This window comes from Procambarus clarkii, chromosome 90 (assembly GCF_040958095.1).
Source record: "Procambarus clarkii isolate CNS0578487 chromosome 90, FALCON_Pclarkii_2.0, whole genome shotgun sequence".
Taxonomy (NCBI): Eukaryota; Metazoa; Arthropoda; class Malacostraca; order Decapoda; family Cambaridae; genus Procambarus; species Procambarus clarkii.
Genome location: NC_091239.1, coordinates 16,587,057 through 16,614,935, shown reverse-complemented (window position 1 = coordinate 16,614,935; position 27,879 = coordinate 16,587,057). Strand labels below are relative to the sequence as shown.

General features: G+C 51.9%; 1 protein-coding gene across 1 annotated transcript in view; it reads right to left on the bottom strand.

Moving 5' to 3' along the window:
• The window catches only part of Dgk (diacyl glycerol kinase 1), a 222,674-nt gene that overhangs the window by 160,074 nt on the left and 34,721 nt on the right, over nucleotides 1-27,879 (bottom strand). Inside the window, 1 exon segment of the mRNA XM_069318563.1 lies at nucleotides 4,136-4,223. Coding sequence (XP_069174664.1) covers nucleotides 4,136-4,199 — 64 coding nt within the window. The 5' untranslated portion in view covers nucleotides 4,200-4,223.

Sequence of the window (27,879 nt, the reverse complement as noted above, 5' to 3'; positions counted from 1 at the left end):
ATGGATAGGCAGAGGTTAGGGCGAGGAGAACAGATAGGGAAATCAGGGTTGCCTTGCCAGTAACCACAGAGGATATTTATTGCTTAAGGGGAAGACCCGGGGGTGAGGGAGTGAGGGAGGAAGAGCAGGGCAAGGGGTTCCCGCTCCCTCAAGTCATGATGTAAATGACTGTAGAAGATCAAAGGTCAAGGTTGCCGCCCCCACGTGACCCACACCAGCTGGCACTTACACCAGCTGGCACTTACACCAGCTGGCACCCACACCAGCTGGCACCCACACCAGCTGGCACCCACACCAGCTGGCACCCACACCAGCTGGCACCCACACCAGCTGGCACCCACACCAGCTGGCACCCACACCAGCTGGCACTTACACCAGCTGGCACCCACACCAGCTGGCACCCACACCAGCTGGCACCCACACCAGCTGGCACCCACACCAGCTGGCACATACACCAGCTGGCACCCACACCAGCTGACACCCACACCAGCTGGCACCCACACCAGCTGGCACATACACCAGCTGGCACCCACACCAGCTGGCACATACACCAGCTGGCACCCACACCAGCTGGCACCCACACCAGCTGGCACATACACCAGCTGGCACCCACACCAGCTGGCACATACACCAGCTGGCACCCACACCAGCTGACACATACACCAGCTGGCACTCACACCAGCTGGCACCCACACCAGCTGGCACCCACACCAGCTGGCACCCACACCAGCTGGCACCCACACCAGCTGGCACCCACACCAGCTGGCACATACACCAGCTGGCACCCACACCAGCTGGCACATACACCAGCTGGCACCCACACCAGCTGGCACCCACACCAGCTGGCACATACACCAGCTGGCACCCACACCAGCTGGCACCCACACCAGCTGGCACCCACACCAGCTGGCACCCACACCAGCTGGCACCCACACCAGCTGGCACATACACCAGCTGGCACCCACACCAGCTGGCACCCACACCAGCTGGCACCCACACCAGCTGACACCCACACCAGCTGGCACCCACACCAGCTGGCACCCACACCAGCTGGCACCCACACCAGCTGGCACCCACACCAGCTGGCACCCACACCAGCTGACACATACACCAGCTGGCACCCACACCAGCTGGCACCCACACCAGCTGACACATACACCAGCTGGCACCCACACCAGCTGGCACCCACACCAGCTGACACCCACACCAGCTGGCACCCACACCAGCTGGCACCCACACCAGCTGGCACCCACACCAGCTGGCACCCACGCCAGCTGACACATACACCAGCTGGCACCCACACCAGCTAGCACATACACCAGCTGGCACCCACACCAGCTGGCACATACACCAGCTGGCACCCACACCAGCTGGCACATACACCAGCTGGCACCCACACCAGCTGGCACATACACCAGCTGGCACATACACCAGCTGACACATACACCAGCTGGCACCCACACCAGCTGGCACCCACACCAGCTGACACCCACACCAGCTGGCACCCACACCAGCTGGCACCCACACCAGCTGGCACCCACACCAGCTGGCACCCACGCCAGCTGACACATACACCAGCTGGCACCCACACCAGCTAGCACCCACACCAGCTGACACACCAGCTGGCACCCACACCAGCTGGCACCCACACCAGCTGACACATACACCAGCTGGAACACACACCAGCTGGGATACAAAGCCCCAGATACACACACCTTATAAATAATCAGTTCAAGATTACATATTCACACATATACCTCGGGTATACTCACGCTACCTTAGCACTACTAATAACATACCCGAGGCTCACTCGGTACACTCTACGGACAATACCCGCCAGGTTTCATTTACTCACTAGACAAGGCACTTGCTAACTTTTTAATTACTTGAATCTATAGTCGCAATAACTCCTGTTTATCTTGTGTCTGGTAGAGATTATGGCTGTCCGCGGGTGAAACATTAACACCACGAGAACTGTTTGTTTCTGAGGTGTAGCAAGAACACCCCAGAGTGTCTGAGGGTGTAGCAAGAACACCCCAGAGTGTCTGAGGGTGTAGCAAGAACACCCAGAGTGTCTGAGGGTGTAGCAAGAACACCCAGAGTGTCTGAGGGTGTAGCAAGAACACCCAGAGTGTCTGAGGGTGTAGCAAGAACACCCCAGAGTGTCTGAGGGTGTAGCAAGAACACCCCAGAGTGTCTGAGGGTGTAGCAAGAACACCCCAGAGTGTCTGAGGGTGTAGCAAGAACACCCAGAGTGTCTGAGGGTGTAGCAAGAACACCCCAGAGTGTCTGAGGGTGTAGCAAGAACACCCCAGAGTGTCTGAGGGTGTAGCAAGAACACCCCAGAGTGTCTGAGGGTGTAGCAAGAACACCCCAGAGTGTCTGAGGGTGTAGCAAGAACACCCCAGAGTGTCTGAGGGTGTAGCAAGAACACCCAGAGTGTCTGAGGGTGTAGCAAGAACACCCCAGAGTGTCTGAGGGTGTAGCAAGAACACCCCAGAGTGTCTGAGGGTGTAGCAAGAACACCCCAGAGTGTCTGAGGGTGTAGCAAGAACACCCCAGAGTGTCTGAGGGTGTAGCAAGAACACCCCAGAGTGTCTGAGGGTGTAGCAAGAACACCCCAGAGTGTCTGAGGGTGTAGCAAGAACACCCCAGAGTGTCTGAGGGTGTAGCAAGAACACCCCAGAGTGTCTGAGGGTGTAGCAAGAACACCCCAGAGTGTCTGAGGGTGTAGCAAGAACACCCCAGAGTGTCTGAGGGTGTAGCAAGAACACCCCAGAGTGTCTGAGGGTGTAGCAAGAACACCCCAGAGTGTCTGAGGGTGTAGCAAGAACACCCCAGAGTGTCTGAGGGTGTAGCAAGAACACCCCAGAGTGTCTGAGGGTGTAGCAAGAACACCCAGAGTGTCTGAGGGTGTAGCAAGAACACCCAGAGTGTCTGAGGGTGTAGCAAGAACACCCCAGAGTGTCTGAGGGTGTAGCAAGAACACCCCAGAGTGTCTGAGGGTGTAGCAAGAACACCCCAGAGTGTCTGAGGGTGTAGCAAGAACACCCCAGAGTGTCTGAGGGTGTAGCAAGAACACCCCAGAGTGTCTGAGGGTGTAGCAAGAACACCCAGAGTGTCTGAGGGTGTAGCAAGAACACCCAGAGTGTCTGAGGGTGTAGCAAGAACACCCCAGAGTGTCTGAGGGTGTAGCAAGAACACCCCAGAGTGTCTGAGGGTGTAGCAAGAACACCCCAGAGTGTCTGAGGGTGTAGCAAGAACACCCCAGAGTGTCTGAGGGTGTAGCAAGAACACCCCAGAGTGTCTGAGGGTGTAGCAAGAACACCCCAGAGTGTCTGAGGGTGTAGCAAGAACACCCCAGAGTGTCTGAGGGTGTAGCAAGAACACCCCAGAGTGTCTGAGGGTGTAGCAAGAACACCCCAGAGTGTCTGAGGGTGTAGCAAGAACACCCCAGAGTGTCTGAGGGTGTAGCAAGAACACCCCAGAGTGTCTGAGGGTGTAGCAAGAACACCCCAGAGTGTCTGAGGGTGTAGCAAGAACACCCCAGAGTGTCTGAGGGTGTAGCAAGAACACCCCAGAGTGTCTGAGGGTGTAGCAAGAACACCCCAGAGTGTCTGAGGGTGTAGCAAGAACACCCCAGAGTGTCTGAGGGTGTAGCAAGAACACCCCAGAGTGTCTGAGGGTGTAGCAAGAACACCCCAGAGTGTCTGAGGGTGTAGCAAGAACACCCCAGAGTGTCTGAGGGTGTAGCAAGAACACCCCAGAGTGTCTGAGGGTGTAGCAAGAACACCCCAGAGTGTCTGAGGGTGTAGCAAGAACACCCCAGAGTGTCTGAGGGTGTAGCAAGAACACCCCAGAGTGTCTGAGGGTGTAGCAAGAACACCCCAGAGTGTCTGAGGGTGTAGCAAGAACACCCCAGAGTGTCTGAGGGTGGATTCACAACCAGACGCTTCATTCACAAGCAACAAGAGGGACAGGTATACTCACAAGAGGGACAGGTATACTCACAAGCAACAAGAGAGGCAGGTATACTCACAAGAGGGACAGGTATACTCACAAGCAACAAGAGAGGCAGGTATACTCACAAGAGAGGCAGGTATACTCAACCAACAAGAGAGTCAGGTATACTCACAGGCAGTAAAGTCCTGCAGTTGCTGGAACTCTGCAGGTGAAAGTTTCTCCCAATGTAGAGTCATCTTTAGGCCTCCTCCGCCCTCCACCTGAGGTAAAAACACATATTACTGTCTTACACGTAACTACATATAGTCCAGCAGGTCATGTGTATCTTAGAGAGCAGCTCACACATCCGACAATAGTGTTGAGGACACAGTTGGTGAGTTGGTACAGTGGGTAGAATGGTGGATTGAATGGAAGATTGATGTGGATGGTCTCATTGTCACTGTGGATACCTTGTGTTGGGTCCCCAAGGTCTGTGTCCTTGTAGTCCAGTCTCTGACCAGGGGGCAGATTCACGAAAGCACTTATGCAAACACTTACGAACCTGTACATCTTTTCTCAATGTTTGGCGGCTTTGTTTACAATTATTAAACAGTTAATGAGCTGCGAAGCACCAGGAGGCTGTTTATAACAATAACAACAGTTGATTGGCAAGTTTTTATGCTTGTAAACTGTTTAATTAATAAATGTAAACAAAGCCGCCAAAGATTGAGAAAAGATGTACACGTTCGTAAGTGCTTGCGTAACTGCTTCGTGAATCTGGCTGCAAGTCTCCTGCTTGATAGTCTGACCAACCAGGTTGTTGGAATCTACCGCACGCAGTTTGACGTAGAAATCACAGCCTGGTTGATCAGCTACCCTCTGACAAGAGTGTTTATCAAATCCCCTCGTAAAACGGCAGCAGACTTGGGCAGGTTATGCCCCTTACATTTAGAGGGAGGGTGTTAAACCCTTAATGTTTGTAAAACACTCTATCGAGTACCTCTGCGTTTCAATGGTAATATTTTACACACTCTCTCTACCATGACTTCTGAACTCGAGAGGTTATCTTGAGGTTATCTTGAGATGATTTCGGGGCTTTTAGTGTCCCCGCGGCCCGGTCATCGACCAGGCCTCCACCCCCAGGAAGTAGCCCGTGACAGCTAACTGACACCCAGGTACCTATTTTACTGCTAGCTAACAGGGGCATAGGGTGAAAGAAAGTCTGCCAATTATTTCTCACCGGCGCCCGGGATCGAACCCGGGACCACAGGATCACAAGTCCAGTGTGCTGTCCGCTCGGCCGACCGGCTTCCGGAGAGGAACTATTTCAGTGCACAGATTTGGAACCAGTGTAAATTATGTATACATTACTCGCCTGCGTTCAAGAGAATACAGTTTTTTTTAATCTAATTAGAAGCTCTGAAGTATGACGATGAAGTTGGCTTATACAAGATTATTGAAGAGAATACAGAGTTAGACTTTTTTAACGTTCACAACACTTTGTATTTATTGAATGGATTCGTGCAGTAAATGTTCCTTCACGTTCTCCAGGTCAGCAAATTGTCCAGCTTTGGATGGTGCCATTAATATGTGACAATATTACATGCAGGACAGCACTATTGTCTTAAAGAGAACCATCATTGGCTGGCATATCTTGTCTAAAAGGTTCTTGTTATCCGGCTTGTCCGAATAACTGCCCGAAACGCTTTGCGTAATAGTGGCTTTAGGCATTGTATGTATTAGCTCTATACATTCATCAAAATATGTATCACTCCTTGTATGTATGTACTTTACCTAAATAAACATTTGCTTTGCTTGTAATTGTTCTTGCAGTTGTGACAACTACTGCGTGTTCTTAACGAGGTCTTCAGACATGACTATTCCCTGGTTTTTTACTTTGCTTTTCCTTACTATAATATGGTTTAATTTAGCTTATACCTAGTTCGTGTTTTATTAATTTTAACCATAGTGTAGGAGGTAGAACTTGTCTGTGTTGAACATCAAGTTTTCTCTAGTCTATTAAATGGTCTGGTTTACATTAGTTTACTTTCCATGGCTCGTCCACCATGGCCTCCAGGGCCATGTCATAGTGGGCTAGCTATTGTGGGCGGCAGGGGCGTCCACCATGGCCTCTAGGGCCATGTCATAGTGGGCTAGCTATTGTGGGCGGCAGGGGCGTCCACCATGGCCTCCAGGGCCATGTCATAGTGGGCTAGCTATTGTGGGCGGCAGGGGCGTCCACCATGGCCTCCAGGGCCATGTCATAGTGGGCTAGCTATTGTGGGCGGCAGGGGCGTCCACCATGGCCTCTAGGGCCATGTCATAGTGGGCTAGCTATTGTGGGCGGCAGGGGCGTCCACCATGGCCTCCAGGGCCATGTCATAGTGGGCTAGCTATTGTGGGCGGCAGGGGCGTCCACCATGGCCTCCAGGGCCATGTCATAGTGGGCTAGCTATTGTGGGCGGCAGGGGCGTCCACCATGGCCTCCAGGGCCATGTCATAGTGGGCTAGCTATTGTGGGCGGCAGGGGCGTCCACCATGGCCTCCAGGGCCATGTCATAGTGGGCTAGCTATTGTGGGCGGCAGGGGCGTCCACCATGGCCTCCAGGGCTATGTCATAGTTTTTCAGAGGTGATAAAGGACTTTGTAGTGGCTTCAAGAGCTGTCTTCACCATTATGGAGGTGACAGTGTGGAGGAGGTTAACACGGGTGACAACATACCTGGTTACCTGGTTGATGGGGTTCTGGGAGTTGTTCTACTGCTCAAGCCCGGCCCGAGGCCAGGCTTGACTTGTGAGAGTTTGGTCCACCAGGCTGTTGCTTGGAGCGGCCCGCAGGCCCACATATACCTGGTTGATGGGGTTCTGGGAGTTGTTCTACTGCCCAAGCCCGGCCCGAGGCCAGGCTTGACTTGTGAGAGTTTGGTCCACCAGGCTGTTGCTTGGAGCGGCCCGCAGGCCCACATATACCTGGTTGATGGGGTTCTGGGAGTTGTTCTACTGCCCAAGCCCGGCCCGAGGCCAGGCTTGACTTGTGAGAGTTTGGTCCACCAGGCTGTTGCTTGGAGCGGCCCGCAGGCCCACATATACCTGGTTGATGGGGTTCTGGGAGTTGTTCTACTGCCCAAGCCCGGCCCGAGGCCAGGCTTGACTTGTGAGAGTTTGGTCCACCAGACTGTTGCTTGGAGCGGCCCGCAGGCCCACATATACCTGGTTGATGGGGTTCTGGGAGTTGTTCTACTTCCCAAGCCCGGCCCGAGGCCAGGCTTGACTTGTGAGAGTTTGGTCCACCAGGCTGTTGCTTGGAGCGGCCCGCAGGCCCACATATACCTGGTTGATGGGGTTCTGGGAGTTGTTCTACTGCCCAAGCCCGGCCCGAGGCCAGGCTTGACTTGTGAGAGTTTGGTCCACCAGGCTGTTGCTTGGAGCGGCCCGCAGGCCCACATATACCTGGTTGATGGGGTTCTGGGAGTTGTTCTACTGCCCAAGCCCGGCCCGAGGCCAGGCTTGACTTGTGAGAGTTTGGTCCACCAGACTGTTGCTTGGAGCGGCCCGCAGGCCCACATATACCTGGTTGATGGGGTTCTGGGAGTTGTTCTACTGCTCAAGCCCGGCCCGAGGCCAGGCTTGACTTGTGAGAGTTTGGTCCACCAGGCTGTTGCTTGGAGCGGCCCGCAGGCCCACATATACCTGGTTGATGGGGTTCTGGGAGTTGTTCTACTGCCCAAGCCCGGCCCGAGGCCAGGCTTGACTTGTGAGAGTTTGGTCCACCAGGCTGTTGCTTGGAGCGGCCCGCAGGCCCACATATACCTGGTTGATGGGGTTCTGGGAGTTGTTCTACTCCCCAAGCCCGGCCCGAGGCCAGGCTTGCCTTGTGAGAGTTTGGTCCACCAGGCTGTTGCTTGGAGCGGTCCGCAGGCCCACATACCCACCACAACCTGGTTGGTCCAGCACTCCTTGGAGGAATAAATCTAGTTTCCTCTTGAAAATGTCCGACACGCACCTCACCACTCCCCTTACACCTGTAGTTGGTATGAGCAATGACCTCCTGTATACTACTGATAATACCACCACCCTGTCATAGTCTACCACCACCACCCTGTCATAGTCAACCACAATGGTCACCACCACCACCACCCTGTCATAGTCTACCACAATGATCACCACCACCACCACCATGTCATAGTCTACCACAATGGTCACCACCACCACCACCCTGTCATAGTCTACCACAATGGTCACCACCACCACCACCACCACCACCCTGTCATAGTCTACCACAATGGTCACCACCACCACCACCCTGTCATAGTCTACCACAATGGTCACCACCACCACCACCCTGTCATAGTCTACCACAATGGTCACCACCACCACCACCCAGTCATAGTCTACCACAATGGTCACCACCACCACCACCACCACCCTGTCATAGTCTACCACAATGGTCACCACCACCACCACCCAGTCATAGTCTACCACAATGGTCACCACCACCACCACCCAGTCATAGTCTACCACAATGGTCACCACCACCACCACCACCACCCTGTCATAGTCTACCACAATGATCACCACCACCACCACCATGTCATAGTCTACCACAATGGTCACCACCACCACCACCACCCAGTCATAGTCTACCACAATGGTCACCACCACCACCACCCAGTCATAGTCTACCACAATGGTCACCACCACCACCACCACCCAGTCATAGTCTACCACAATGGTCACCACCACCACCACCCAGTCATAGTCTACCACAATGATCACCACCACCACCACCATGTCATAGTCTACCACAATGGTCACCACCACCACCACCACCCAGTCATAGTCTACCACAATGATCACCACCACCACCACCCTGTCATAGTCTACCACAATGGTCACCACCACCACCACCACCCAGTCATAGTCTACCACAATGGTCACCACCACCACCCAGTCATAGTCTACCACAATGGTCACCACCACCACCACCCTGTCATAGTCTACCACAATGGTCACCACCACCACCACCACCACCCTGTCATAGTCTACCACAATGATCACCACCACCACCACCCTGTCATAGTCTACCACAATGGTCACCACCACCACCACCACCACCACCCTGTCATAGTCTACCACAATGGTCACCACCACCACCACCCTGTCATAGTCTACCACAATGGTCACCACCACCACCACCCTGTCATAGTCTACCACAATGGTCACCACCACCCAGTCATAGTCTACCACAATGGTCACCACCACCACCACCACCACCCTGTCATAGTCTACCACAATGGTCACCACCACCACCACCCTGTCATAGTCTACCACAATGGTCACCTCCACCACCACCACCCTGTCATAGTCTACCACAATGGTCACCACCACCACCACCACCACCACCCAGTCATAGTCTACCACAATGGTCACCACCACCACCACCACCCAGTCATAGTCTACCACAATGGTCACCACCACCACCACCCAGTCATAGTCTACCACAATGGTCACCACCACCACCACCACCACCCTGTCATAGTCTACCACAATGGTCACCACCACCACCACCCAGTCATAGTCTACCACAATGGTCACCACCACCACCACCACCACCACCCAGTCATAGTCTACCACAATGGTCACCACCACCACCACCACCCAGTCATAGTCTACCACAATGGTCACCACCACCACCACCACCCAGTCATAGTCTACCACAATGGTCACCACCACCACCACCACCCAGTCATAGTCTACCACAATGGTCACCACCACCACCACCACCCAGTCATAGTCTACCACAATGGTCACCACCACCACCACCACCACCACCCAGTCATAGTCTACCACAATGGTCACCACCACCACCACCACCACCACCCAGTCATAGTCTACCACAATGGTCACCACCACCACCACCACCCAGTCATAGTCTACCACAATGGTCACCACCACCACCACCACCCAGTCATAGTCTACCACAATGGTCACCACCACCACCACCACCCAGTCATAGTCTACCACAATGGTCACCACCACCACCACCACCACCACCCAGTCATAGTCTACCACAATGGTCACCACCACCACCACCACCACCACCCAGTCATAGTCTACCACAATGGTCACCACCACCACCACCACCCAGTCATAGTCTACCACAATGGTCACCACCACCACCACCACCCAGTCATAGTCTACCACAATGGTCACCACCACCACCACCACCCAGTCATAGTCTACCACAATGGTCACCACCACCACCACCACCACCACCCAGTCATAGTCTACCACAATGGTCACCACCACCACCACCACCCAGTCATAGTCTACCACAATGGTCACCACCACCACCACCACCACCACCACCCAGTCATAGTCTACCACAATGGTCACCACCACCACCACCACCCAGTCATAGTCTACCACAATGGTCACCACCACCACCACCACCCAGTCATAGTCTACCACAATGGTCACCACCACCACCACCACCCAGTCATAGTCTACCACAATGGTCACCACCACCACCACCACCCAGTCATAGTCTACCACAATGGTCACCACCACCACCACCACCCAGTCATAGTCTACCACAATGGTCACCACCACTACCACCACCACCCAGTCATAGTCTACCACAATGGTCACCACCACCACCACCACCACCACCCAGTCATAGTCTACCACAATGGTCACCACCACCACCACCACCCAGTCATAGTCTACCACAATGGTCACCACCACCACCACCACCCAGTCATAGTCTACCACAATGGTCACCACCACCACCACCACCACCACCACCCAGTCATAGTCTACCACAATGGTCACCACCACCACCACCACCACCACCCAGTCATAGTCTACCACAATGGTCACCACCACCACCACCCAGTCATAGTCTACCACAATGGTCACCACCACCACCACCACCCTGTCATAGTCTACCACAATGGTCACCACCACCACCACCCTGTCATAGTCTACCACAATGATCACCACCACCACCACCATGTCATAGTCTACCACAATGGTCACCACCACCACCACCCTGTCATAGTCTACCACAATGGTCACCACCACCACCACCACCACCCTGTCATAGTCTACCACAATGGTCACCACCACCACCACCCTGTCATAGTCTACCACAATGGTCACCACCACCACCACCCTGTCATAGTCTACCACAATGGTCACCACCACCACCACCACCACCACCCTGTCAAAGTCTACCACAATGGTCACCACCACCATCACCACCACCACCACCACCCTGCCATAGTCTACCACCACCACCACCACCACCCTGCCATAGTCTACCACAATGGTCACCACCACCCTGTCATAGTCTACCACAATGGTCACCACCACCACCACCCTGTCATAGTCTACCACAATGATCACCACCACCACCCTGTCATAGTCTACCACAATGGTCACCACCACCACCACCCTGTCATAGTCTACCACAATGATCACCACCACCACCACCCTGTCATAGTCTACCACAATGGTCACCACCACCACCACCCTGTCATAGTCTACCACAATGATCACCACCACCACCACCCTGTCATAGTCTACCACAATGGTCACCACCACCACCACCACCACCCTGTCATAGTCTACCACAATGGTCACCACCACCACCACCACCACCACCCTGTCAAAGTCTACCACAATGGTCACCACCACCACCACCCTGCCATAGTCTACCACCACCACCACCACCACCCTGCCATAGTCTACCACAATGGTCACCACCACCCTGTCATAGTCTACCACAATGGTCACCACCACCACCACCCTGTCATAGTCTACCACAATGATCACCACCACCACCACCCTGTCATAGTCTACCACAATGGTCACCACCACCACCACCCTGTCATAGTCTACCACAATGATCACCACCACCACCACCCTGTCATAGTCTACCACAATGGTCACCACCACCACCACCACCACCCTGTCATAGTCTACCACAATGGTCACCACCACCACCACCCTGTCATAGTCTACCACAATGGTCACCACCACCACCACCCTGTCATAGTCTACCACAATGGTCACCACCACCACCACCCTGTCATAGTCTACCACAATGGTCACCACCACCACCACCCTGTCATAGTCTACCACAATGGTCACCACCACCACCACCACCCTGTCATAGTCTACCACAATGATCACCACCACCACCACCATGTCATAGTCTACCACAATGGTCACCACCACCACCACCCTGTCATAGTCTACCACAATGGTCACCACCACCACCACCCTGTCATAGTCTACCACAATGGTCACCACCACCCTGTCATAGTCTACCACAATGGTCACCACCACCACCACCCTGTCATAGTCTACCACAATGGTCACCACCACCACCACCCTGTCATAGTCTACCACAATGGTCACCACCACCACCACCCTGTCATAGTCTACCACAATGGTCACCACCACCACCACCCTGTCATAGTCTACCACAATGGTCACCACCACCACCACCCTGTCATAGTCTACCACAATGATCACCACCACCACCACCACCACCCTGTCATAGTCTACCACAATGGTCACCACCACCACCACCCTGTCATAGTCTACCACAATGGTCACCACCACCACCACCCTGTCATAGTCTACCACAATGGTCACCTCCACCACCACCACCACCCTGTCATAGTCTACCACAATGGTCACCTCCACCACCACCACCACCCTGTCATAGTCTACCACAATGGTCACCACCACCACCACCACCCTGTCATAGTCTACCACAATGGTCACCACCACCACCACCCTGTCATAGTCTACCACAATGGTCACCACCACAACCACCACCACCCTGTCATAGTCTACCACAATGGTCACCACCACCACCACCCTGTCATAGTCTACCACAATGGTCACCACCACCACCACCCAGTCATAGTCTACCACAATGGTCACCACCACCACCACCACCACCCTGTCATAGTCTACCACAATGGTCACCACCACCACCACCCTGTCATAGTCTACCACAATGGTCACCACCACCACCACCCTGTCATAGTCTACCACAATGGTCACCACCAACACCACCCTGTCATAGTCTACCACAATGGTCACAACCACCACCACCACCACCCTGTCATAGTCTACCACAATGATCACCACCACCACCACCATGTCATAGTCTACCACAATGGTCACCACCACCACCACCCTGTCATAGTCTACCACAATGGTCACCACCACCCTGTCATAGTCTACCACAATGGTCACCACCACCACCACCACCACCACCACCCTGTCATAGTCTACCACAATGATAACCACCACCACCACCACCCTGTCATAGTCTACCACAATGGTCACCACCACCACCACCCTGTCATAGTCTACCACAATGGTCACCACCACCACCACCACCCTGTCATAGTCTACCACAATGGTCACCACCACCACCACCCTGTCATAGTGTACCACAATGGTCACCACCACCACCACCCTGTCATAGTCTACCACAATGGTCACCACCACCACCACCCTGTCATAGTCTACCACAATGGTCACCACCACCACCACCCTGTCATAGTCTACCACAATGGTCACCACCACCACCACCACCCTGTCATAGTCTACCACAATGGTCACCACCACCACCACCCTGTCATAGTGTACCACAATGGTCACCACCACCACCACCCTGTCATAGTCTACCACAATGGTCACCACCACCACCACCCTGTCATAGTCTACCACAATGGTCACCACCACCACCACCCAGTCATAGTCTACCACAATGATCACCACCACCACCACCCTGTCATAGTCTACCACAATGGTCACCACCACCACCACCCTGTCATAGTCTACCACAATGGTCACCACCACCACCACCCTGTCATAGTCTACCACAATGGTCACCACCACCACCACCACCACCCTGTCATAGTCTACCACAATGGTCACCACTACCACCACCCTGTCATAGTCTACCACAATGGTCACCACCACCACCACCCTGTCATAGTCTACCACAATGGTCACCACCACCACCACCCTGTCATAGTCTACCACAATGATCACCACCACCACCACCCTGTCATAGTCTACCACAATGGTCACCACCACCACCACCACCACCACCCTGTCATAGTCTACCACAATGGTCACCACCACCACCACCACCACCCTGTCATAGTCTACCACAATGATCACCACCACCACCACCCTGTCATAGTCTACCACAATGGTCACCACCACCACCACCCTGTCATAGTCTACCACAATGGTCACCACCACCATCACCACCACCCTGCCATAGTCTACCACAATGGTCACCTCCACCACCACCACCACCCTGTCATAGTCTACCACAATGGTCACCACCACCACCACCACCCTGTCATAGTCTACCACAATGGTCACCACCACCACCACCCTGTCAAAGTCTACCACAATGGTCACCACCACCACCACCCTGTCATAGTCTACCACAATGGTCACCACCACCACCACCCTGTCATAGTCTACCACAATGGTCACCACCACCACCACCCTGTCATAGTCTACCACAATGGTCACCACCACCACCACCACCACCACCCTGTCATAGTCTACCACAATGGTCACCACCACCACCACCCTGTCATAGTCTACCACAATGGTCACCACCACCACCACCCTGTCATAGTCTACCACAATGGTCACCACCACCACCACCACCACCCTGTCATAGTCTACCACAATGGTCACCACCACCACCATCCTGTCATAGTCTACCACAATGGTCACCACCACCACCACCCTGTCATAGTCTACCACAATGGTCACCACCACCACCACCACCCTGTCATAGTCTACCACAATGGTCACCACCACCACCACCACCCTGTCATAGTCTACCACAATGGTCACCACCACCACCACCACCACCCTGTCATAGTCTACCACAATGGTCACCACCACCACCACCACCACCACCCTGTCATAGTCTACCACAATGATAACCACCACCACCACCCTGTCATAGTCTACCACAATGGTCACCACCACCACCACCCTGTCATAGTCTACCACAATGGTCACCACCACCACCACCCTGTCAAAGTCTACCACAATGGTCACCACCACCATCACCACCACCACCACCACCCTGCCATAGTCTACCACCACCACCACCACCCTGCCATAGTCTACCACCACCACCACCCTGCCATAGTCTACCACCACCACCACCACCACCCTGCCATAGTCTACCACAATGTTCACCACCACCATCACCACCACCACCACCACCCTGCCATAGTCTACCACCACCACCACCACCCTACCATAGTCTACCACCACCACCACCCTGCCATAATCTACCACCACCACCACCCTGCCATAGTCTACCACCACCACCACCACCACCCTGCCATAATCTACCACCACCACCACCCTGCCATAGTCTACCACCATCACCACTACTACCACCACCACCCTGCCATAGTCTACCACCACCACCCTGCCATAGCGTACCACCAGCACCACCACCACCCTGCCATAGGCTACCACCACCACCCTGCCATAGTCTACCACCACCACCACTCTGCCATAGCCTACCACCACTACCACCACCACAACCCTGCCATAGCCTACCACCACTACCACCACCCTGCCATAGGGTACCACCACTACCACCACCACCCTGCCATAGCCTACCACCACCACCACCCTGCCATAGCCTACCACCACCACCACCACCACCCTGCCATAGCCTACCACCACCACCCTGCCATAGGCTACCACCACTACCACCACCACCACCACCACCCTGCCATAATCTACCACCACCACCACCCTGCCATAGTCTACCACCACCACCACCCTGCCATAGGCTACCACCACTACTACCACCACCACCACCAACCCTCCGGAACTTACTCCAGCTGTAATGCAGTGTTGCCACTTCCAACAAAAACCTAGTTTTTTATCTTTTAAATTTCAATAGATAGGCAAAACCCTTGAATAACAAAGGCCCAGCAGCTTTAATACTTTCAGTTGGAAACATCGCGTTAATTTCCTATTGTCAGAATCACAAAAGGAACTGAAAGCAACAAATAGTTTCACGAACAAAACTTCACCATCTGATATCGCCGAGTCCCAGTGACGTAAATTGTCGACGTCTTCAGTGACGCAGCGCGAGGGGGCGGAGCTACGCAGGCTCGCCCGCTGATTGGTCCCACGCGCCCAATTGATGACGATACTTCTAGCCTAATAATAATAATAATAATAATAATAATAATAATAATAATAATAATAATAATATTTTAGACAAAAGAACATACATTCATACATAGGATGGATGTTGTATGTTGTATCTAAAGTGTTGGGTGGTGTTTATTGTTGTATCTAAGGTGTTGGGTGGTGTTTATTGTTGTATCTAAGGTGTTGGGTGGTGTTTATTGTTGTATCTAAGGTGTTGGGTGGTGTTTATTGTTGTATCTAAGGTGTTGGGTGGTGTTTATTGTTGGATCTAAGGTGTTGGGTGGTGTTTATTGTTGGATCTAAGGTGTTGGGTGGTGTTTATTGTTGTATCTAAGGTGTTGGGTGATGTTTATTGTTGTATCTAAGGTGTTGGGTGGTGATTATTGTTGTATCTAAGGTGTTGGGTGATGTTTATTGTTGTATCTAAGGTGTTGGGTGGTGATTATTGTTGTATCTAAGGTGTTGGGTGGTGTTTATTGTTGTATCTAAGGTGTTGGGTGGTGATTATTGTTGTATCTAAGGTGTTGGGTGATGTTTATTGTTGTATCTAAGGTGTTGGGTGTTTATTGTTGTATCTAAGGTGTTGGGTGGTGTTTATTGTTGTATCTAAGGTGTTGGGTGGTGATTATTGTTGTATCTAAGGTGTTGGGTGATGTTTATTGTTGTATCTAAGGTGTTGGGTGTTTATTGTTGTATCTAAGGTGTTGGGTGGTGTTTATTGTTGTATCTAAGGTGTTGGGTGATGTTTATTGTTGTATCTAAGGTGTTGGGTGTTTATTGTTGTATCTAAGGTGTTGGGTGTTTATTGTTGTATCTAAGGTGTTGGGTGGTGATTATTGTTGTATCTAAGGTGTTGGGTGGTGATTATTGTTGTATCTAAGGTGTTGGGTGGTGTTTATTGTTGTATCTAAGGTGTTGGGTGTTTATTGTTGTATCTAAGGTGTTGGGTGTTTATTGTTGTATCTAAGGTGTTGGGTGTTTATTGTTGTATCTAAAGTGTTGGGTGTTTATTGTTGTATCTAAAGTGTTGGGTGTTTATTGTTGTATCTAAGGTGTTGGGTGTTTATTGTTGTATCTAAGGTGTTGGGTGGTGTTTATTGTTGTATCTAAAGTGTTGGGTGGTGTTTATTGTTGTATCTAAGGTGTTGGGTGATGATTATTGTTGTATCTAAGGTGTTGGGTGGTGTTTATTGTTGTATCTAAGGTGTTGGGTGTTTATTGTTGTATCTAAGGTGTTGGGTGATGATTATTGTTGTATCTAAGGTGTTGGGTGGTGTTTATTGTTGTATCTAAAGTGTTGGGTGTTTATTGTTGTATCTAAAGTGTTGGGTGTTTATTGTTGTATCTAAGGTGTTGGGTGTTTATTGTTGTATCTAAGGTGTTGGGTGGTGTTTATTGTTGTATCTAAGGTGTTGGGTGGTGTTTATTGTTGTATCTAAAGTGTTGGGTGTTTATTGTTGTATCTAAGGTGTTGGGTGTTTATTGTTGTATCTAAAGTGTTGGGTGTTTATTGTTGTATCTAAAGTGTTGGGTGTTTATTGTTGTATCTAAGGTGTTGGGTGTTTATTGTTGTATCTAAGGTGTTGGGTGGTGTTTATTGTTGTATCTAAAGTGTTGGGTGATGTTTATTGTTGTATCTAAGGTGTTGGGTGATGTTTATTGTTGTATCTAAGGTGTTGGGTGGTGTTTATTGTTGTATCTAAGGTGTTGGGTGGTGATTATTGTTGTATCTAAGGTGTTGGGTGATGTTTATTGTTGTATCTAAGGTGTTGGGTGTTTATTGTTGTATCTAAGGTGTTGGGTGGTGTTTATTGTTGTATCTAAGGTGTTGGGTGGTGATTATTGTTGTATCTAAGGTGTTGGGTGATGTTTATTGTTGTATCTAAGGTGTTGGGTGTTTATTGTTGTATCTAAGGTGTTGGGTGGTGTTTATTGTTGTATCTAAGGTGTTGGGTGATGTTTATTGTTGTATCTAAGGTGTTGGGTGTTTATTGTTGTATCTAAGGTGTTGGGTGGTGTTTATTGTTGTATCTAAGGTGTTGGGTGGTGATTATTGTTGTATCTAAGGTGTTGGGTGGTGTTTATTGTTGTATCTAAGGTGTTGGGTGTTTATTGTTGTATCTAAGGTGTTGGGTGTTTATTGTTGTATCTAAGGTGTTGGGTGTTTATTGTTGTATCTAAAGTGTTGGGTGTTTATTGTTGTATCTAAAGTGTTGGGTGTTTATTGTTGTATCTAAGGTGTTGGGTGTTTATTGTTGTATCTAAGGTGTTGGGTGGTGTTTATTGTTGTATCTAAAGTGTTGGGTGGTGTTTATTGTTGTATCTAAGGTGTTGGGTGATGATTATTGTTGTATCTAAGGTGTTGGGTGGTGTTTATTGTTGTATCTAAGGTGTTGGGTGTTTATTGTTGTATCTAAGGTGTTGGGTGATGATTATTGTTGTATCTAAGGTGTTGGGTGGTGTTTATTGTTGTATCTAAAGTGTTGGGTGTTTATTGTTGTATCTAAAGTGTTGGGTGTTTATTGTTGTATCTAAGGTGTTGGGTGTTTATTGTTGTATCTAAGGTGTTGGGTGGTGTTTATTGTTGTATCTAAGGTGTTGGGTGGTGTTTATTGTTGTATCTAAAGTGTTGGGTGTTTATTGTTGTATCTAAGGTGTTGGGTGTTTATTGTTGTATCTAAAGTGTTGGGTGTTTATTGTTGTATCTAAAGTGTTGGGTGTTTATTGTTGTATCTAAGGTGTTGGGTGTTTATTGTTGTATCTAAGGTGTTGGGTGGTGTTTATTGTTGTATCTAAAGTGTTGGGTGATGTTTATTGTTGTATCTAAGGTGTTGGGTGATGTTTATTGTTGTATCTAAGGTGTTGGGTGGTGTTTATTGTTGTATCTAAGGTGTTGGGTGATGTTTATTGTTGTATCTAAGGTGTTGGGTGGTGTTTATTGTTGTATCTAAAGTGTTGGGTGATGTTTATTGTTGTATCTAAGGTGTTGGGTGATGTTTATTGTTGTATCTAAGGTGTTGGGTGGTGTTTATTGTTGTATCTAAGGTGTTGGGTGGTGATTATTGTTGTATCTAAGGTGTTGGGTGGTGTTTATTGTTGTATCTAAGGTGTTGGGTGGTGATTATTGTTGTATCTAAGGTGTTGGGTGGTGTTTATTGTTGTATCTAAGGTGTTGGGTGGTGATTATTGTTGTATCTAAGGTGTTGGGTGGTGATTATTGTTGTATCTAAGGTGTTGGGTGGTGATTATTGTTGTATCTAAGGTGTTGGGTGGTGTTTATTGTTGTATCTAAGGTGTTGGGTGGTGTTTATTGTTGTATCTAAGGTGTTGGGTGGTGTTTATTGTTGTATCTAAGGTGTTGGGTGTTTATTGTTGTATCTAAGGTGTTGGGTGTTTATTGTTGTATCTAAGGTGTTGGGTGGTAATTTTTGTTGTATCTAAGGTGTTGGGTGGTGTTTATTGTTGTATCTAAGGTGTTGGGTGATGTTTATTGTTGTATCTAAGGTGTTGGGTGGTGTTTATTGTTGTATCTAAGGTGTTGGGTGGTGATTATTGTTGTATCTAAGGTGTTGGGTGGTGTTTATTGTTGCATCTAAGGTGTTGGGTGGTGTTTATTGTTGTATCTAAGGTGTTGGGTGATGTTTATTGTTGTATCTAAGGTGTTGGGTGGTGTTTATTGTTGTATCTAAGGTGTTGGGTGGTGATTATTGTTGTATCTAAGGTGTTGGGTGGTGATTATTGTTGTATCTAAGGTGTTGGGTGATGTTTATTGTTGTATCTAAGGTGTTGGGTGATGTTTATTGTTGTATCTAAGGTGTTGGGTGGTAATTTTTGTTGTATGTAAGGTGTTGGGTGGTGTTTATTGTTGTATCTAAGGTGTTGGGTGATGTTTATTGTTGTATCTAAGGTGTTGGGTGGTGGTTATTGTTGCATCTAAGGTGTTGGGTGGTGTTTATTGTTGTATCTAAGGTGTTGGGTGATGTTTATTGTTGTATCTAAGGTGTTGGGTGATGTTTATTGTTGTATCTAAGGTGTTGGGTGATGTTTATTGTTGTATCTAAGGTGTTGGGTGGTAATTTTTGTTGTATGTAAGGTGTTGGGTGGTGTTTATTGTTGTATCTAAGGTGTTGGGTGATGTTTATTGTTGTATCTAAGGTGTTGGGTGGTGTTTATTGTTGCATCTAAGGTGTTGGGTGGTGTTTATTGTTGTATCTAAGGTGTTGGGTGATGTTTATTGTTGTATCTAAGGTGTTGGGTGGTGTTTATTGTTGTATCTAAGGTGTTGGGTGGTGATTATTGTTGTATCTAAGGTGTTGGGTGGTGATTATTGTTGTATCTAAGGTGTTGGGTGATGTTTATTGTTGTATCTAAGGTGTTGGGTGTTTATTGTTGTATCTAAGGTGTTGGGTGATGTTTATTGTTGTATCTAAGGTGTTGGGTGATGTTTATTGTTGTATCTAAGGTGTTGGGTGGTAATTTTTGTTGTATCTAAGGTGTTGGGTGGTGTTTATTGTTGTATCTAAGGTGTTGGGTGATGTTTATTGTTGTATCTAAGGTGTTGGGTGATGTTTATTGTTGTATCTAAGGTGTTGGGTGGTGTTTATTGTTGTATCTAAGGTGTTGGGTGATGTTTATTGTTGTATCTAAGGTGTTGGGTGTTTATTGTTGTATCTAAGGTGTTGGGTGGTGATTACAAATCGACTACGGGGTTTTATGGGTGTCGTGGGGGTGTATGTGTATGAACACACCCAGTTGTGCTTGCGGGGGTTGAGCTCTGGCTCTTTGGTCCCGCCTCTCAGCTCTCAATCAACAGGTGTACAGGTTCCTGAGCCTATTGGGCTCTATCATATCTACACTTGAAACTGTGTATGGAGTCAGCCTCCACCACATCACTGCCTAATGCATTCCATCTGTTAACTACTCTGACACTGAAAAAGTTCTTTCTAACGTCTCTGTGGCTCATGTGGGTACTCAGTTTCCACCTGTGTCCCCTTGTTCGTGTACCAGCCATGTTAAATAGTTTATCTAGCCCCCCACTGTCAATTTCTCTGATAATTTTATAGTTGGTGATCATGTCTCCACTAAGTCTTCTGTCTTCCAAAGTTGTGATATTTAGTTTCAGTAATCTTTCCTTGTAGTTCTTACCCCTCGTAGCCCCTAGTCCATGCGTGTGTGTGTGTGTGTGTGTGTGTGTGTGTGTGTGTGTGTGTGTGTGCGTGTGCGTGTGCGTGTGCGTGTGCGTGTGTGTGTGTGATGAGCGTGTAGGGTAACAGAGGAAGGTTGCATGAACAAGCACTAACAACCCTAAGAGTGGTTGCAAGTAGTGAGATACAAGGTGTGGAGGGCGGCAACACACAGTGCGAGTGAGTGAGTGAGTGAGTGAGTGAGTGAGTGAGTATAAGAGCGGGGCAGTAGCGTGCGGGTCGTCCTCCTCCTGGTCCTGGTGACACCACATCTCGCCCCACACCTCAACTAAGCTCCACAACAAGCTTTTATTGCCGGCTTAAATGTGTCGACAAAACTGTTCTGGGTAAAATCTCTCGCTGAATGTAGAACTGTCCCCTGCCTGCGGCTTAGCTGCTCGCCTTGTATTTACCCAGTTGTGCTTGTGGGGGTTGAGCTCTGGCTCTTTGGTCCCGCCTCTCAACTGTCAATCAACTGGTGTACAGGTTCCTGAGCCTATTGGGCTCTATCATATCTACACTTGAAGCTGTGTATGGAGTCAGCCTCCAGTGAGGCCAGACTCACCCTGGCCTCCTGTAGGCCCCAAAGGTCATCATGTTTCCGCTTATCTCAGCATACTCAAGCATCATCTCCCTGCTTCACATTTTCTGTCTCAGGCTTTTCTCATAACATGCTGACTACGCTCATTCAATTATTGTCAAGTCAGCATTTGTATTGGACTCGCTTTATATGTTACTCGCGCTGTGCTGACACTCGCCCTGTCCTGACACTCGCCCTGTCCTGACACTCGCCCTGTCCTGACACTCGCCCTGTCCTGACACTCGCCCTGTCCTGACACTCGCCCTGTCCTGACACTCGCCCTGTCCTGACACTCGCCCTGTCCTGACACTCGCCCTGTCCTGACACTCGCCCTGTCCTGACACTCGCCCTGTCCTGACACTCGCCCTGTCCTGACACTCGCCCTGTCCTGACACTCGCCCTGTCCTGACACTCGCCCTGTCCTGACACTCGCCCTGTCCTGACACTCGCCCTGTCCTGACACTCGCCCTGTCCTGACACTCGCCCTGTCCTGACACTCGCCCTGTCCTGACACTCGCCCTGTCCTGACACTCGCCCTGTCCTGACACTCGCCCTGTCCTGACACTCGCCCTGTCCTGACACTCGCCCTGTCCTGACACTCGCCCTGTCCTGACACTCGCCCTGTCCTGACACTCGCCCTGTCCTGACACTCGCCCTGTCCTGACACTCGCCCTGTCCTGACACTCGCCCTGTCCTGACACTCGCCCTGTCCTGACACTCGCCCTGTCCTGACACTCGCCCTGTCCTGACACTCGCCCTGTCCTGACACTCGCCCTGTCCTGACACTCGCCCTGTCCTGACACTCGCCCTGTCCTGACACTCGCCCTGTCCTGACACTCGCCCTGTCCTGACACTCGCCCTGTCCTGACACTCGCCCTGTCCTGACACTCGCCCTGTCCTGACACTCGCCCTGTCCTGACACTCGCCCTGTCCTGACACTCGCCCTGTCCTGACACTCGCCCTGTCCTGACACTCGCCCTGTCCTGACACTCGCCCTGTCCTGACACTCGCCCTGTCCTGACACTCGCCCTGTCCTGACACTCGCCCTGTCCTGACACTCGCCCTGTCCTGACACTCGCCCTGTCCTGACACTCGCCCTGTCCTGACACTCGCCCTGTCCTGACACTCGCCCTGTCCTGACACTCGCCCTGTCCTGACACTCGCCCTGTCCTGACACTCGCCCTGTCCTGACACTCGCCCTGTCCTGACACTCGCCCTGTCCTGACACTCGCCCTGTCCTGACACTCGCCCTGTCCTGACACTCGCCCTGTCCTGACACTCGCCCTGTCCTGACACTCGCCCTGTCCTGACACTCGCCCTGTCCTGACACTCGCCCTGTCCTGACACTCGCCCTGTCCTGACACTCGCCCTGTCCTGACACTCGCCCTGTCCTGACACTCGCCCTGTCCTGACACTCGCCCTGTCCTGACACTCGCCCTGTCCTGACACTCGCCCTGTCCTGACACTCGCCCTGTCCTGACACTCGCCCTGTCCTGACACTCGCCCTGTCCTGACACTCGCCCTGTCCTGACACTCGCCCTGTCCTGACACTCGCCCTGTCCTGACACTCGCCCTGTCCTGACACTCGCCCTGTCCTGACACTCGCCCTGTGCTGACACTCGCCCTGTCCTGACACTCGCCCTGTCCTGACACTCGCCCTGTCCTGACACTCGCCCTGTCCTGACACTCGCCCTATTCTGGAACCACTTGGACCAGACGGTAGAGCGACGGTCTCGCTTCATGCAGGTCGGCGTTCAATCCCCGACCGTCCACAAGTTGTTGGGCACCATTCCTTTCCCTCCGTCCCATCCCAAATCCTGACCCCTTCCCAGTGCTATATAGTCGTAATGGCTTGGCGCTTTCCCCCTGATAATTTCCTCCCCCAACCCAGACGCTACTCTGCCAGTCTTGTTACAGGAACTAACCCCCCCCCCCTTTCCCCCTCCCCTCCGAGCATGTGTCGTAAGGAGAGTGACCCAGACACTCCACCACCTTGCTGAGTTACCAGAGGTGTTCCAGAGGTGCTCCAGGAGAACACACTCAGGAGAACATTACACCTCACCCCAGGAGCCAAGGAGGTTCCTGAGCCTACTGGGCTCTATCATATCTACACTTGAAACTGTGTATGGAGTCAGCCTCCACCACATCACTGCCTAATGCATTCCACCTGTTAACTACTCTGACACTGAAAAAGTTCTTTCTAACGTCCCTGTGGCTCATGTGGGTACTCAGTTTCAACCTGTGTCCCCTTGTTCGTGTACCTCCAGTGTTGAATAGTTTATCTTTATCTACCCTGTCAATTCCTCTGAGAATTTTGTAGGTATTGATCATATCTCCCCTTACTCTTCTGTCTTCCAGTGTCGTAAGGTGCATTTCCCGCAGCCTTTCCTCGTAACTCATGCCTCTTAGTTCTGGGATTAGTCTAGTGGCATACCTCTGAACTTTTTCTAGCTTAGTCTTGTGCTTGACAAGGTACGGGCTCCATGCTGGGGCCGCATATTCCAGGATTGGTCTTGCATATGTGGTGTACAAGATTCTGAATGATTCTTTACACAGGTTCCTGAACGCTGTTCTGATGTTAGCCAGCCTCGCATATGCCGCAGACGTTATTCTTTTTATGTGGGCTTCAGGAGACAGGTTTGGTGTGATATCAACTCCTAGATCTTTCTCTCTGTCCGTTTCATTAAGTACTTCATCTCCCATTCTGTATCCTGTGTCTGGCCTCCTGTTTCCACTGCCTAGTTTCATTACCTTACAGTTACTCGGGTTGAACTTTAGTAGCCATTTATTGGACCATTCCTTCTGTTTGTCTAAGTCATCTTGTTACCTCCTACTGTCTTCCACTCTTGCGTTTGAGACGGCCGAGTCCCTCCCAGTTGCGTGTGAGTTGGCTGAGTCCCTCCCAGTTGCGTGTGAGTTGGCTGAGTCCCTCCCAGTTGCGTGTGAGTTGGCTGAGTCCCTCCCAGTTGCGTGTGAGTTGGCTGAGTCCCTCCCAGTTGCGTGTGAGACGGCTGAGTCCCTCCCAGTTGCGTGTGAGACGGTTGAGTGCCTCCCAGTTGCGTGTGAGACGGCTGAGCCCCTCCCAGTTGCGTGTGAGACGGTTGAGTCCCTCCCAGTTGCGTGTGAGACGGTTGAGTGCCTCCCAGTTGCGTGTGAGACGGTTGAGTCCCTCCCAGTTGCGTGTGAGACGGTTGAGTGCCTCCCAGTTGTGTGTGAGACGGTTGAGTGCCTCCCAGTTGCGTGTGAGACGGCTGAGCCCCTCCCAGTTGCGTGTGAGACGGTTGAGTCCCTCCCAGTTGCGTGTGAGACGGTTGAGTGCCTCCCAGTTGCGTGTGAGACGGTTGAGTGCCTCCCAGTTGTGTGTGAGACGGTTGAGTCCCTCCCAGTTGCGTGTGAGACGGTTGAGTGCCTCCCAGTTGCGTGTGAGACGGTTGAGTGCCTCCCAGTTGCGTGTGAGACGGCTGAGCCCCTCCCAGTTGCGTGTGAGACGGTTGAGTCCCTCCCAGTTGCGTGTGAGACGGTTGAGTGCCTCCCAGTTGCGTGTGAGACGGTTGAGTGCCTCCCAGTTGCGTGTGAGACGGTTGAGTGCCTCCCAGTTGCGTGTGAGACGGTTGAGTGCCTCCCAGTTGCGTGTGAGACGGTTGAGTGCCTCCCAGTTGCGTGTGAGACGGTTGAGTGCCTCCCAGTTGCGTGTGAGACGGCTGAGTCCCTCCCAGTTGCGTGTGAGACGGTTGAGTCCCTCCCAGTTGCGTGTGAGACGGCTGAGTCCCTCCCAGTTGCGTGTGAGACGGTTGAGTGCCTCCCAGTTGCGTGTGAGACGGCTGAGTGCCTCCCAGTCGCGTGTGAGTACAAGTGATAGGAGGATCAACCCACCGGATGTTCTAGGTAGTGGGGCGACTTACTGTACATGTTGCTATGGCAGGGTGTTCACTCACAGGATTAACACCCTGCTGGTGTTCTTCCTGTCCAGGAGGGTTGATGTTCATGCTGTTATGGTATGTTGTTCATGGCTGTTATTCATGCGGCGACGTCACTCACAGGACGTGTGACGTCGTCCAACAGACTCGCCCTCCGGAGCAATATTGTTAAAATGTTTAACATGGGAGGAAGATGGACGTAGGAGGGGCAAAGGAAAGGAACTATCAATGGGAAGCACCAAGCCATTACGACTATATAGCACTGGGAAGGGGTCAGGATAACGATTTGGGATGGGACGGTGGATGGAATAGTGACGAGAAGAGAGACACAATGAAGCCTGGCTTGATGGCCATGGATAGGAACATGCAGTAAACGTAGAGAATACAATAAGACGAGGACTAGAATATGGTGGACTAAGAGAAGTGAGAGAAACAATAGTCTTGAGAGAGAGCGGAGATCAGTAAGGGAGATAAGACATCCCCTCAAGGAACCCCTTCCGTCGCCCTAGTACGGAGGAAGGAGTTCCTCCGTACTTGGTATATAATATTATATATAATTTTTTATATACAAGAGTTCTGACATTCTTATAAAGCCAGTAGCAGGCATAGCGTTTCGGGCCGGCCCTTCATCTTCACATTCCCCGGAATACAACGCCGCCAAATCGTTTAACAACCATTGATGTGCATTGTGCAAAGGTGCATTGACACCCGAGAGCCCAGAGCTCCGTTGCAGACAGGCTAACATGGTGCCAAGAACCATGTGAACACTGCAGCAGGCGGGAATATGAACCATCCAAATCCTGACGCAGCTTGGGAGCAACAAGTACCCCGCCTCTCTACCTATAGAGCTGTCCGCAGACACAGTTAGGGAAACACAGCTAGGAAAGTACCCTCAGCCCCCACCCACCCTAGAGCAGTGACGTACTTCTGGCAGTAAACAAAGAGGGCCACCACCGTCGGGGCTTGTGACGTCATATTTGGAGCGGGGGAGGCAGGATGGGTGGTGGTGGGGGTGGTGGGGGTGGTGGTAGGGGGTGGTAGGGGGTGGTGGGGGAGTGGTGGGGGAGTGGTAGGGGTGGTGGTAGGGTGTGGTGGTGGGGGTGGTAGGGGTGGTGATAGGGGTGGTGGGGGAGTGGTAGGGGTGGTGGTAGGGGGTGGTGGTGGGGGTTGTAGGGGTGGTGATAGGGGTGGTGGTAGGGGGGGGTGGGGGGAGTGGTAGGGGGGGTGGTAGGGGGGGGTGGGGGGAGTGGTAGGGGTGGTGGGGGGAGTGGTGGGGGAGTGGTAGGGGTGGTGGTACGGGTGGTGGTAGGGGTGGTGGTAGGGGTGGTGGGGGGAGTGGTAGGGGTGGTGGTAGGGGGGGTGGGGGGAGTGGTAGGGGTGGTGGTAGGGGTGGTGGGGGAGTGGTAGGGGTGGTGGTAGTGGAGTGGTAGGGGTGGTGGGGGGAGTGGTAGGGGGAGTGGTAGGGGTGGTGGTAGGGGTGGTAGGGGGAGTGGTAGGGGTGGTGGTAGGGGTGGTGGGGGGAGTGGTAGGGGTGGTGGTAGGGGGAGTGGTAGGGGTGGTAGGGGGAGTGGTAGGGGTGGTGGTAGGGGTGGTAGTGGTGGTGGGGGGAGTGGTAGGGGTGGTGGTAGGGGTGGTAGTGGTGGTGGGGGGAGTGGTAGGGGTGGTGGTAGGGGTGGTAGTGGTGGTGGGGGAGTGGTAGGGGTGGTGGGGGGAGTGGTAGGGGTGGTGGGGGGAGTGGTAGGGGTGGTAGGGGGAGTGGTAGCGGTGGTAGGGGTGGTGGTGGGGGGAGTGGTAGGGGTGGTGGTAGGGGTGGTAGTGGTGGTGGGGGGAGTGGTAGGGGTGGTGGTAGGGGTGGTAGTGGTGGTGGGGGGAGTGGTAGGGGTGGTGGTAGGGGTGGTAGTGGTGGTGGGGGGAGTGGTAGGGGTGGTGGGGGGAGTGGTAGGGGTGGTGGGGGGAGTGGTAGGGGTGGTGGGGAGAGTGGTAGGGGTGGTGGTAGGGGTGGTAGT